Source organism: Delphinapterus leucas, chromosome 3, assembly GCF_059928025.1.
Source record: "Delphinapterus leucas isolate spDelLeu-1000000601 "Yukka" chromosome 3, BTC_Dleu_Yukka2, whole genome shotgun sequence".
Lineage (NCBI taxonomy): Eukaryota > Metazoa > Chordata > Mammalia > Artiodactyla > Monodontidae > Delphinapterus > Delphinapterus leucas.
In genome coordinates, this window is record NC_143131.1 from 41,931,227 (window position 1) to 41,945,314 (window position 14,088).

At 34.7% G+C, this 14,088-nt stretch overlaps 1 protein-coding gene across 1 annotated transcript in view; it reads left to right on the forward strand.

The window, feature by feature from the left end:
- Window positions 1-14,088, forward strand: part of ITGA1 (integrin subunit alpha 1) — a 174,910-nt gene that overhangs the window by 145,845 nt on the left and 14,977 nt on the right. Inside the window, exons 21-27 of the mRNA XM_022597745.3 lie at window positions 2,384-2,460; window positions 5,109-5,198; window positions 6,548-6,650; window positions 9,722-9,835; window positions 11,641-11,745; window positions 11,907-12,011; window positions 13,028-13,120. Of these exons, the coding sequence (XP_022453453.1) occupies window positions 2,384-2,460; window positions 5,109-5,198; window positions 6,548-6,650; window positions 9,722-9,835; window positions 11,641-11,745; window positions 11,907-12,011; window positions 13,028-13,120 (687 nt within the window). The remainder of the gene's footprint in view (window positions 1-2,383; window positions 2,461-5,108; window positions 5,199-6,547; window positions 6,651-9,721; window positions 9,836-11,640; window positions 11,746-11,906; window positions 12,012-13,027; window positions 13,121-14,088) is intronic.

A 14,088-nucleotide genomic window follows, 5' to 3' on the forward strand; every position in this document is an offset into this window, starting at 1 on the left:
TATGCTCTAGAGCCTGTGAGCCACAGCTACTGAACCCGCGTGCCGCAACTACTGAAGCCCACGAACCTAGAGCCTGTGCTCCGCAACAAAAGAAGCCACCACAATGAGAAGTCCGCGCACTGCAATGAAGAGTAGCCCCCGCTCACCACAACTAGAGAAAGCCCATGCACAGCAATGAAGACCCAACACAGCCAAAAATAAATTAACTAAATAAATCAAAAAATAAAATAAAATAAAATAAAGAAATATTTGTTTCCATGAACAGCAGAGAATAATTATCTCATTTAATGATAAACATGGTATTTGCATGTATTTTCAGTGAACGTTGCTTTTCGGTATGAATATTTGCTCCTTATTCACTATTGAGTTAAGGAGGGAAATCTTTAATTAATCAAAATGATTAAAATAAGAAGGTATTTTATTTACTTGACATAGACTTAAACAAAAAAAGAGAAATATTATCCCAATATTTATTTCAACTTTCTTAGATTATAATATTTTTATAAGACTTCAAAGTAGATCCCTCACATCTTTAACACACATCCTAAAAAGTTGACAAACACTGGTTTGGACATCTGGAAATGGCAGATGTCTATCTATAGTGAAATCCTTAATGACAAATTATCGATAATGAAATCTTTTAGCTCTTCTTTTTGCAAATGAGAATTCAAAAAGGCCTTTCCCCTTAACACATGTGGCATGGTTACTAGTGATTTAGGATACAAACCACGAATCATAATAATTATCATTAAATTCAATAAATATTTTCTATGTCCATTTTAGCTTATAGAACTAACTAGATGTACCAATTTACTTTTGGAACCCCATCATAAAGTCTGTTCTAGACTATTTCAAATGAAATATACTGTGAATTTGCATTCGTTCCCTACAAATCTATAAAATACACATCACTTCTGAAAAAAAAAACACTCCTAATTCCTCTAATTTAAAAACACTCCTAATTCCTCTAATTTGACATGGAAATAAGGAATGTCAACTCATGTCTACTCCTTCCTTTGACCACTTCAATTAACCTTGGAATTATCTCTATTTCCTAAAGAATAATGATATACCCTCTGTTATATCCCAATCATTGGAGACATTCATTGAAATCTTAATAATTTCTTAACCATCTTTTCCTTTCTTTAGCAATTCTTTGGTGCTTAGGGCAAAAGCTTTACTCAAAGTGTGTCATTGTCATCAGTAGAGAGATGGAAAGATAACGTGCAAGTAATTTTTACATGGGCTTTACACTTAGAATATATTTTTAGATTTGCAGTGTAAGCATTTCAGAATCAGGTCAATATGCATAGGCAGCTTCTTCAGCCCCGCTTCTCTGCTAGTCTCTTCCCTCCATCTGAAGCCTCCTCGGGAATGCCAAGACAAATGTCCAGGCCAGTCAGAGGGCTAAGGACAGTCAGGGAAACAGGAGCTCACTGAGAGACTCTGGCAGTTGGACCCACCCAATAAAGCTTCTGCTGGAATTGTGATTACTATTTCAAAGCAAGAAGAAAACTATAGAGCTTCAGATTCTTAGAAAAACTATTTTTTAAAAAACTAACTCAAGAAATATGTGGGAGAAGAAAATTCCACACATTAGAGTGTACGACCATGCAAATCTCAAGATCCCTGAATTCTATAAATGGTGCCTAAATTGAATAAAAGAGCTTTAAGTATCAAATCTTGTCTAGTCACAAAGATAAAATTTTAGGTAACATTTATTAATTGTACGTTTTGAACTATCAATTTTGCTGGCCCAAATTCCAAAATACCTCAGCACATTACTGGGTGTGTAAGCATTATTATGAGGCCTCTTGGACTAGAATTCTGCTGATGACATATTTCTTCAATGAGTAATCTAGTTTTTGTTCTGCCTGTTGGTGTTTTATAAAGAGCCATGAATTACATGTGTTCAGGCATAGTTTCTCAAAAGTAAGTTACTTCCTGTATTTGAGTGTCAGTAAAACAAAAACATTTTCCAGCTTTCCTTGGATATTGTTTTAATTCTGCAATTTATAAACAAAACTCACTGCTTTTTTAAGTTATGATTCTTATAGTTTACTTTAAATGGCCAAGCCTTTTATTTTGTTTTATATTGTTTTTGTTATTCCTTAAAGGTCCACAACTTTTTTATACTATCAAATCAATGGAATTCAGTATGTGTTCCCCTATTTTATAATGGATAGATATAGATGGTTGCTGGTACTTGAAGTTTCCATTTTAAAGAGGCTTTAATTATGACCATTTCATAATAACATTGTTTATGATTGTGATCTGGTAGACAATGGTAATATGATAAAATATCATTTATATAATTTAATGTTTTAATCAAAGCAAATATTCTACTTCTTTATCTGTTACTAAAGATATTTTTATTTTATAGGTAACATTCAAAATATTATTTCAGTTTAACTCATCTTATCTCATGGAAAATGTGATTATTCATTTAAGTACAACAAGGTTGGTTCCTATGTGTGCATGAGTGTATGTGTATGCATGCATATAATTTCTTTCATGTATTTAAAATATTTTGTTTTATAGACTAGAACTTCTTACAGCTTTTATGGGATCAGTAGAAGTAGAAGGCCGTGAACCCCTTTGCTTCACAAAAACATCCTTATGAATAATCAGCAAAATAAAGAAATTTTCATTTAATGGACATAATACACCTAACTGGAGTAAATCATTGGTTCTATGAGCTATAAAATATGTTGTAATCACACGTCACTTATATCTGCCAAATTGCATTTAAATCCATTTAAAATTTTACAGGCTTTTCTAATTTAAAAACTTTTACTGACTGCCCATCAAGGCCAACTGAATCATTAGAGGGACTTAAAGTTTTATGATACCCTTTTGTAGCTTAATAAATTTTATTCAAATCAGTCAAAGCTTCTGAAATGGCGTAGAATACACAAACTAAAAATAACAAAAGTCTAATAAGGAAATTGAAATAGCGCTTACCTTTCTTCTAAGTATAACTATCCACTGGACCATAAGCAACTTGAGATAAACTTTTATCATTTGTCACTTTATTCCCCAATAAAAAAAAAAGTCTAATAATCACTAAATAAATGTAGAGTGAGAATGAATGAATTAGTGAGTAGTGAATAAGTGAGAAAATGAATTAATAGATGAGTTAATTCTGTATGCTCAACTCAGTTCAATTCAATAAATATTTATTTGAGATCTATTATGGACAAAATATTGAATTTGTCACTTAGGGAATATAAAATTAAATAAGGGCATGAACCTCTTCATGGGGTGAATATTACAGTAGGGGACTGAGACTAGTATTTAAATTATTATAATACGGGATAGAACAAGGAAAATTCATTAGAGAATTATAAGCCATGTGTCAGAGACTTAATGGAGGGTGAAATTACGTCTGCTTGGCAATGAGAATCCAAGAAAGCTTTATCAAGGAGGTTATAATTGAGAAGGACCTTAAAGGGTGGGTAGCAATTCAGAGAGGTTGGTCGGTAGTTAGATGGAACATTTCAGGCAAAATTTACAGCTTGAGCAAAAACTCAAAGGTAGACCACTAGATCTATTTGGGGGAATATTGGCTGACCCATTTTAGTGCAAATATAGAGAATACATAAAGGAGTAATGGAAGATAAACACGGAGTGTACATCTTACTATGTTACAGTGAGTGTACATCTTACCATGTTACAGGAAGTATTGAATTTCAAAATGAGGCATCTTTTCTTAGTTGAACAGGCCATGAGGAGCCAGAGAAGTTTTTGAGGGGTGAAGTCATAAATACAGAGCTGTTTCTTTGGAATATTAACTTAGCTGCATTGTGGAACGGGACCATTCACAGCAAAAGCCCAATCACACATACATCTATAGCCCAGGGCAGGGAGCTGCCTTCACTGCCCCATCATGCATACCAAGCCGCTGATACACTTGGGAATAAGCAAAGCCATTAATGGGTACTCTCTGCCCATTCTGTGAGACAAAATGCTAGATGCTTAGTCACTTGGTAGAGAGGTGTGTGTGATAATAATAATGAAATCTAATATTTATTGAGTATGTCCTAGGCACAATGTTAAGTATTTTACACTTGGTACTCACCATTTATTAAGAATATAATGGTAGGGCTTCCCTGGTGGCGCAGTGGTTGAGAGTCCGCCTGCCGATGCAGGGGACATGGGTTCGTGCCCCGGTCCGGGAGGATACCACATGCCCGCGGAGCGGCTGGGCCCGTGAGCCATGGCCACTGGGCCTGCGCGTCCGGAGCCTGTGCTCCGCAGCAGGAGAGGCCACAACAGTGAGAGGCCCGCGTACCGCAAAAAAAAAAAAGAATATAATGGTAAACCCCCCATTTTATAGATGAAGAAACCAAGGCACAGAGAGATTAAATAACTTTCCCAAAGTGGGTCTATGTCCAAGAGCAATTTCATGCACTCTGGCCCCAGAGCCAGTGTTGGTTACTATTATATTATTTGGATGTACTCTTTTGTAAGACAGAAGAGTATGAGATATGTGTGTGTATATGTACGTATAAAATATATGCATACATTTACATAATATATAATTGAAACGATAACTAAAATCAGGGGAATAAGGGCTCAACAAATAATACAATCATCAAGTACAAGGTATAGAAAGACTATTAAATGACAAAAAATTTCAGATTTACTCTCAGCTGTGTGATCCTAGGCATGTCTCTTCACAAGGGCCTCATCTGTGATAAATAAGAATCACCTGTGTGATTTGTATTAAAAAACACAAATTCATGAGTCCTAACTCGGACCTACTAAATCCGTATTTTTCTAGGAGAGAAGCCCCAAAATCTGTGTATTTAACCATTGACCCAAGGATACTTATCATTATTCTCATAGAAGTTTGAGAAACCTCATACTAAATCAGGGTGGTTTTCAACCCTCGCTGCACTTCAGAATCACCTCGACAACTTTTAAAAATACCCATCTCTGATCTCCCTCTCCACATTGAAATTTTTAAAAAATCAAGGATCCCACACATGTTGTGTGTGTGCTTTATTTAGTTGCCAAAATAAACTTCTCATTCAAATGCTTAGAAAGGTCTATAAATAGTCAGTGGTTTAATGATTTGTCCAACTGTGCTGTATGTTTTCTAGTGACAGTGAAGAGCCACCTGAAGCCCTTTTCGATAATGAAGTAAATGTTTCCATCCCTGTAAAATATGAAGTTGGACTACAGTTTTACAGGTAGGAGAACACAGCACTTTCATGTTGATGCTTCCTATAGCCCGGTGGATCTCAGCTTGTGGTCCCTGGCCAAGGGCATCAGAATCACCTGGGAGCTTATTAGGCAGATTCTCTGCCCCACCCCAGACCTACTGAATCAGAAATTCTAGGGGGGTGGGAGGGGGCCAGAAATCTGTGTTAAACTCTCCAGGTGATTCTGGTGCACTCTAAAAATTGAGAATCAGCATCCCAGATAATCTAAACTGTGAGGTGCTAATGATACTGGATTGCATTAGCAGTCCCATCTTAACTCCGAAACGCAAGGTGAAGACTCAGAAATCCGTCACAAAAGGCGATGTTCTTAGAGGTCGCCAGCATATTTCTTGGCTCTTGTTCTCATTGTATGGGATCTGATTAGCCTGCCCATTCTGGACATTCAAGATTAAACTATTGCTCATTGACAAGAGCTATTTATTTCTCCCATTATTCATAAACCATCCTTTTTCCTAAGAACTTCTGATCTATCCAAACACCACACATGTTGGCAAATTTGTATAAGCAGGACTCAAGGCTTTTGCTAGATACATGTGCACAATGTACAAAAAGTACAAGAATCTGTGGCAAGTTTAGTCTAAGAGTCTTGTCATATTATTCATTTATTTTCTATGGCACTTTCCTTTTACTGATAACAGATGACAAAAATGAAAGGATTGTATGATATACATGTAGATTGTGCTTCTATTTCTTAGCCTTTAATTCTATTGGCTGTTTTCTATTTTTCTGCTTCCACTTCTCTTGGTACACTGACTTCTCCCAAGAATTTTTCATTTATTTAAACTAATAAATATTTCTTATTTGTCTTCTCTAAACTGAAGAACTGCTTTTAAATATGTTTATATTACATTTCATTCTACCAAGTTCATCCAAAGAACATGGAGAAGTTGTATGAAAAAGACTGAACTTTTAAATTTAGCAGTAAATATAGAACTTTAAGTTGTGAAAAGGTAACACATTTTTTAAATCTATTTAAATTCAGCACTATTAAAAATACCAAGTTTTAGCCTGATTATTCACTAAATGTATATGATATTAGTGAATTAATGAAAACTTTTCACTTGGTAACAATGAAACTTTTACTTTAAAAACTGTACATATTTTAGCATCAGTAACTATGGAATTAAATTATAATCTTTCGCACCCTCCTCAAAGTTTTAACTTTAGATTTCAGGGTAAAAGAATTTGCCTTTGATTTGAAATCTCTATAAGTATTTTTTGTGGAATTACCTGGTATAAAGAAAGAAAAAGTGAGGTCAAGTAAAAGTTAAACTTTGTTGTGTTTTACTTTTCTTTTTCCAATTAATTCTTTTAAGCTCTGCAAGTGAATACCATATTTCAATTGCGGCCAACGAGACAGTCCCTGAAATTATTAGTTCTACTGAGGACATTGGAAATGAAATTAATATCTTCTACTTGGTAAGAAATTACCTCTAAATTAGTATTGTAAAAGAGTTATTTGTAAGCTTATAAGTTAAATAAAAGTATTAACAGACACATACAGACATGTTTGTTCAACAGTTAATCTCTATGTTCTAGCATATTTTTCTTTATAATTTCACTAATTTAAAATAATTTTATTGAAATTGATGATAATTATACTTTTAAGCTACTTTAAAGACTCAAGTCCCTAATTTCCTTATGACACAATTAATTATCATAAATTCCTAGAAAAAATAGGGAACCAAGTAGACACTACCTATAAACATGTAGACTTTATTTGCATTTTTTAGTATAACTGAGAAAAGCACTTTTTAAAAAATAACATGACTATTTCAGAAATTGATTATTTCAGATTGTCTTGGTAATAATTTCCCTACTCAACAAATAAATTTGTATCTTATTCTGCTCCTTGCTACCTTTCGTATGTATTATACCATAACTTACTGGTATTCCTACTATCGACTCCTTAAATGATATTTTCTATTTTTGATATTTCTATTAATGATATTTCTATCATTTCTAAATAGAAATTATATTTCTAATTTTGAACTCTTCATAACAGACTTTTCCTAACCATTATAATAAGTAATTATGGAGCTGAGCCAGGCTGTCATTTTAGGTACTGCCTACTTACAGACACAGACTCAAGTTAATATTATGCAAGTAAAAGAGAGTCCAATTCAAACGATGGATTTAAAACTGTATTCAAAAGTATGAAATAATACAGCATTATTAGAGGTGAAGATGGTCTCAATCTCTTTGGGAATTGGCAACGATGAAAAAAGGGAATTCTCTTACAAAGTGGAAATAAATGAATACTCTCAAGAACATTTCATTGTTTTTATTTGTGCCCTTTGCTGAAATGCCTGTGCAACTTATACCCAGGAAGTTAGTATGAATGCCAGTCACTCTACTACTGGGGTAGATTTTTGAAATGTAGGCTACCCAGTTTTTCAAGTCCCATTTGCTTTTCCTGGATTAGAGAATTCAGCAAACAACAAGGAAGAAAGGAAGGAAAGAAAAAAAGGAAGGCAGGAAGGAAAGAAGAAAGGCAGGAAGGGAGGGAAAGACTTTGAATGTTGTAGAACCTCATGAATTGTCACTTTTTAGGGTCCAGACTTGAAACAGGTACGCTCAAACTATTATAAATAATATCTATATAAATAATATTGTTAAGAATATCCCTGAGCATAAATCTTTTGTATCTCTGATTACTTTGCCAGGGTAAAATCTAAAATTGGAGTAATGGAATTAAAAAAAAAAAAAAAAAAAAAGAACATTTTTTAGGTGAGACCCAGTAACTCTACTGCTAGAAATTTCCCATAGGAAATTATTGGTGGGATAAACAGATTTATACCCAGAGATACTCTTAACAATATTATTTATATTAGTTTAAAAATTAAAACCTGGGCATGGGGAGACAGCTATTATAATGGTTGAGAGGGCACCTTTTGCAGTTGAAAAAGAAAGACCTAATTCTGCTCTCTACCAGCTCAGTGACCTTGGAAGTCTTTATTCTCATTCTAACCTTATTTCCTCATAGATAAAACAGGGATAATAAGAGAATCTACCTCATAGGGCTGTTAACAGGATTAAAGGGAATAATGCAAGTGAGAAAATTAGCAGTGTCTGGAACAGTCAACAATAAATATTGATGTTGTGGTTGTCATTAAGCAGCTAATAAACATCATATTCTCAAAGAGTCTCTAAATTTATGGGAAGATGCCATGACATAATAAATTTTACAAATGGGACACCAAATTTCATATTTTATATGATACAAACTTTATAAGATACATAATATGCAAATATATAAGGTAATTTGTGCACTAAAATGTTACCAATATAGAATTGTAGGAAACTTACTGTTTTTCAATATTTTCCAATGTATCTATAAGGAACATTGTTTTTAATCAGAAAGAATAAGTGTGCATTACAGATTACCCAATTTCTGACTAACAATTGGAATTAGACTGGGAGGCCATGCCAGGCAAGCCCAGGGCATATTACAATTAGAAGATAAGAGTCAGGGAGCATGGTTAAGAGACCAGGCACAGGTGGTCAGGAATCTCCAGAATTCCAGGGTTAAGGGTTGCATTTAATCTTCAGCAACCACAGAAAACAGCTCCAGATCTGAATAGCTCTCAGTCTAGAAGGCTCAGGTAGGGAGGTCAGTTGGACTTCCTGGCATCTGTCTCTGTAGATTAAGGAGCACCCTGCTCGCCTAAGAATTCAGCGCAGAAGGGCCAAGGAGACGGCTGAGGACCTGGAGAAGAGGGGGTGGGGATTGCACCTGGTTGGCCCAGTTCAATGCACTTCTCCTAAGCAGGCGAGGACTTCTGGACAGTGAGTCCAGCTTCCTGCTGAACTTCATCCCACCCAGACTTCCTCCCCTATGCACTTCATCGCCATTGATGGCAGGATGTGATGTGAAGTGATAATTTTAGGTCAGTGGATAAAAGAGATGGGGATTGAAATGAGAGTCAGTCTGACTCTTATCGGACTGGATTACCAACAGCCAGGGACACAACAACCCTAGCTGGGGACAGGATTGTGAAGGGAAGCAGATGGCTGTCTGGTTTGCCTGTACCGTTGTGGCAGATACCATCTAGCTGGGGTGAGAAATGACTTTGTGGGCTCAGAGAATTATACCAAGCTGGGTTGAGGCAAACAAAAATATGCTCACCTGTTCTGAGTGAATCAGGTAAGTGTTCTCCCTCCTTTCCACCCCCAAAAAGACTGGTGTATTGAAAAGTACAATGAGCATGGTAAATTGACTAAAAAAAAATTAACTCATTTTGGGAAGGTGAAGGACCAATAAATGATGTTAGCTGATGCATATGACCACTGACCATGAAACATCTTTATTTTTTGCTTGTTTAATTATGCCAATTCTCTGTACAGTGCCATAAACCCTCTGCATTCATTTTGGCTTTCAAAATATTTCATACCTTAATTCATCAATTAAGAACCAAAATCCTATGTAAGATAGAAAAACTGCTGTTGAAAGAGGAAGAAAGGATTACATTTCTTTTTTTCCCCTGTAGATTAGAAAAAGTGGGCATTTTCCAATGCCAGAACTTAAGCTGTCAATTTCATTCCCCAACATGACATCAGATGGTTTTCCTGTACTGTACTCAAGTGGGTGGTCATCTTCTGAGGTAAGTCATGTGTGCCTCGGAGTTATGTCATTATGTTATCTTCTTCAGTTTGTATCTAAAGCCTTTTATTCTCTGTGATAAATAGATTTTATCAAAGTAACATGGAGAGGCATTTAGAAAATTATACTACTACTAGTAATAATAATAATGACTTCCACTAGTTATTTAGTAGAGGCATTAGTTCCTTACCGCTGCTGTGGTAACAAATTACCCAAAACAGGGTGGCTGAAAACAACAGAAATTTATTCTCTCACAGTTCTGAAGGCCAGAGTCTAAAATTAAGGTGTCAACAATGTTGGTTCCCTCTGGAGGCTCTGAGGGACCCTTTGTTCCATGCCTCTCTCCTAACGTCTGGTGGCTTGTGGCAGCATAACTCCAATCTCTGTCTTCACAGGGCCATCTTTCCTGTGTTTCAGTGTCTTCTCCTTTTCTGTCTCTTAAAGCACACCCTTCAGTGGCTATAGAGCCTGCCCTAAATTTAGAATGATCTCATCTGGAAATTCTTAATTTAGTTATATCGGCAAAGGGCCCTATTTTCCAATAAGGTAATATTCACGGGTTTCAGGTATTAGGACTTGGGCATATCTTTTGGGGCTCACTATTCAATCCACTGGAGCAGATTTTAGATAACAAGTTGTTGACTTATGCCTGAAGAGTTTGTTGCACCTTTAATTTGCTTGAAGTGATCAAACCACCCTATAAAAAGACTTATTCACTGCTCCTAAGCACACACACAGCTGCACCCAAAACGGTACAATACTACTTACTCATCCCAAGAGTTAGCAATATCATGCCCCCTTTGTACCTATAGCATTGAATGGGTCGATATGGTAGTTTATTTTTATGGTTTAGGTATCTAAAGCATAGAAAATCACAATAAGTATTGAATTAATGCATGCATTATTTCAGCATTTGACAGTCTCTTCTTTGCAGAGATTTTAAGTTAAGGTATTCTCAGAAATCAAGAAATAGCAACAGTGGTGGTTAACTTGTAATATTTTAATGTTTTCCTAAAGGCAAGGAGAACATAAACCTCTAGCATTTACCTCTAATCTGAAAAAGTAGGTTTGTGGGAACCTAGAAAGAATAAAATTATACTTATCCTACTACTTATGAACCTTCATCCTTATTACCTTTTATCAAGGATGTAGAGAGTCCTAGGGAAGCAAAAGGTTTACTAGATTAAGTCTAGAAAAACCATCCAAGAATCAGTGAACTTATAAACATGGCATTTTAACATCGATAGGGCCACTTTCTTACATCTCCCTCCCACACACACTGTGTCTTACCCTGGTGTATAGGGACTCCAAAAATATTATTGGATGAATACATAACTACAGACAAAAGTCCCTCTCTGGATTTTTTGGTCTGTTTATTTTATAAACCATTATATGAGCCAACATATTGACTAACAGATGCTAACCTTTTTTTTTTTTTCCTCAGTAGAGTTAATTTTTTTTCTCTATATATTTTATGGGACTCTACAAACTAATGTTTGATGAAAAAATTAATGAATGTATTACTTATGTAATAGTAAGTTCTACTAGCATCCTTCCTTTTCCATAACAACCTCACTGCTATCTATTACAATTGAAAATGGTAACAATAATTATTATCGGGGGTGGGGGATAGTATATGTATATGGCTGGTGCAGAATAGCTTCTTCCATATTGCACACTTATGAAGATGGATCTTTCAGGTATGGCAATGGCTATCATTCACAGATTCTTCACATTATTGCACCAAGTCATTTTTCCCTCTGACATCAGATGTTGTCTGATAAAAGACATATTTTTATTTCTTAGAATGTCAACTGCAGACCCAGTAGCCTCCAGGATCCTTTTGGTATCAACTCTGGGAAGAAAATGATAATATCCAAATCTGAAGATATCAAACGAGGCTCCATTCTGGTAAATTCAAATTACCAAGACAAGTACTAATTTTACCTCGTGCTTTCCAAGTGAATAAATTCAATACCAACCTAAAAATAACTATGTTGTAGAATATTTTAATATACTATCTTTTATCAAAAGGCAGGAATACTAATTTATACCTCTGGGCATTTAAACAGGACTGCAGTGCATGTAAATTTGCCACCATCACGTGTAATCTGATTCCTTCTGACATGAGCCAAGTGAATGTTTCACTTATCTTATGGAAACCAACTTTTATAAAAGTAAGTGATTGTATAGTTCTCTGCAATAATTGAATAATATAAACAAATATTTGTTCAACACTTAATAAAAGCAAAGCAGAATGCTTCTCTAGAAAGAACACAAGACTGGAAGTCTGGAAAAATGTGGTCCAAGCCCAACTCTACTAAACCAGCTATTTGGGTGTCATTTTCCTTGTCTGTTAGTAACTAAGTTATCTCCAAGGTCCCCTTTCATGTATATGCTTCTTTTTAGTCTCTCTTGTTCTTTCCTTTACACTTCAAGAGATAAACACCTATACAATAGCAAAGTTTGCACTTATCTTAATACCTTAGAACTCAGTTAAGAGACAAAGAATTATAGAGAGACAATCCTTGACAGCATTAACAAAGAGTAGAGCTAACATATATTATAGACTCATTGTATTAGATCAGACTGTCTATCCAGCTATCTGTCTATCTATCTATCTACCTATCTATTTTGGAGGACATTTTTAACCCCTAATAAAGTCAAATCCATCTGACAACTAGCTCTTTAAAACTTAATCCATTGTATTTTATATTATTTGTTTCTCTATTAGAAGTATTTTGTTAATTATATGAAATTTCCATTTTTAGATTTAATCATATTAAGTTGCTATTTTCATAAGTCACAAACTGTTAAATATTGGTAATTTCATGCTTAATCCTAAACAAGCTCCTATGTAAACCTCATTACCAGAGAGTAGCTATTCCATATCCAGCTACATGAAAGTAGGACAGGGTTTGGAGTTTGTTTTGCGAAGGATAAATCTGAACAGAAACTGTGTCATTCAGAAAAATTCTCCATTCTATAACAAGGATCTAAGTGAGAATTTGAGTGCAGAGAGGAATGGTGGGTACACAGTCATCATTTCACACCATCAGTTCCATCTGGATGTTAAACCAGTGTTTCAATCTGTCAGAAAAATTTTAGTTTGAAAAATTGCACTAAAACATGACTAGCTCTCAATGTGGTTAGCTCAATATATTGAAAGTAGTAAATCCTGTTTGCTTTGCAGGCACATTTTTCCAGCTTAAATCTTACTATAGGGGCAGAACTTCAGAGTGAAAATACATCACTAGTTTTAAGTGCTGGCAATCAAAAAAGAGAGGTAAGTGTGACTCCAAGTTTTGAAAACATTATACATTTCACTCTGTTTGTAACATATGTTTTATATTTGCTTATAGTCCCTAAAGCAGTGACTAGCACTGCTCTCAATAAGTGACAGACACTTTCTGCTTCAAATTACACTTGATTAACTTCAAGTGTGATTTCAGTCTCATTCTTCTTGGTAAGAAACTGGGAAAAACCATGATATTTACAATTAACATGCCGTGTTTAACTTGATTACTTATAATTATCACAGTAAATTGATGTTTTTACTCTCACCTTGATAACAAATGATGCATTAGTAATTTTCCTCCTTAAAAACCAATATTATAAAATGTAGTTGACATCTGAAGAACAGACTAGAAAAAACAATTTCTTTACAAAAAGTGTCTTTATACTGTATAGGAATACATGTAAAATTTTAAAAGATTTCTTCATTTAGTCATTGGGAAATTTGAAACAAAAATGAAGTACTATTCCCCAATACAAATTCACGCTGGAGTCCTGGGTAAAAATAAAATGGTGTGCATTTTTTTCTCATCCTGTTATAAAGTAAAGCCAGAATACCTGTTATAGATGTGAGCACTTCAGCATAATTTCCCCTTTTATCATGAGAGTTTAAATATTTCATGTGGATATCATGAGTCATAAAATTCTATTTGGAAGCTGCCTAACCCTGATGTTTTAATGTTTTTATTTCAAATTAGTACCTATTTTAAATAATTCCAGTGACCTCTGATAAATATTTACCTTTAAAGAATATATACATAGAATATCTGGATATAATGTTTACTTACTTTATAAAGAGCACTTAACCCAATAAATGAAAAGTTATTCCACATGTAGAGAAGCTAAAATTTCGCCAGTAAGCATCAAAAAATATGAGTATATATTATACTGGAAAAGAGTATATTTGGTTCCTAAATATGCATTGTTAAAATATTACAGTTAGCTTTATTTCCTCTAAAT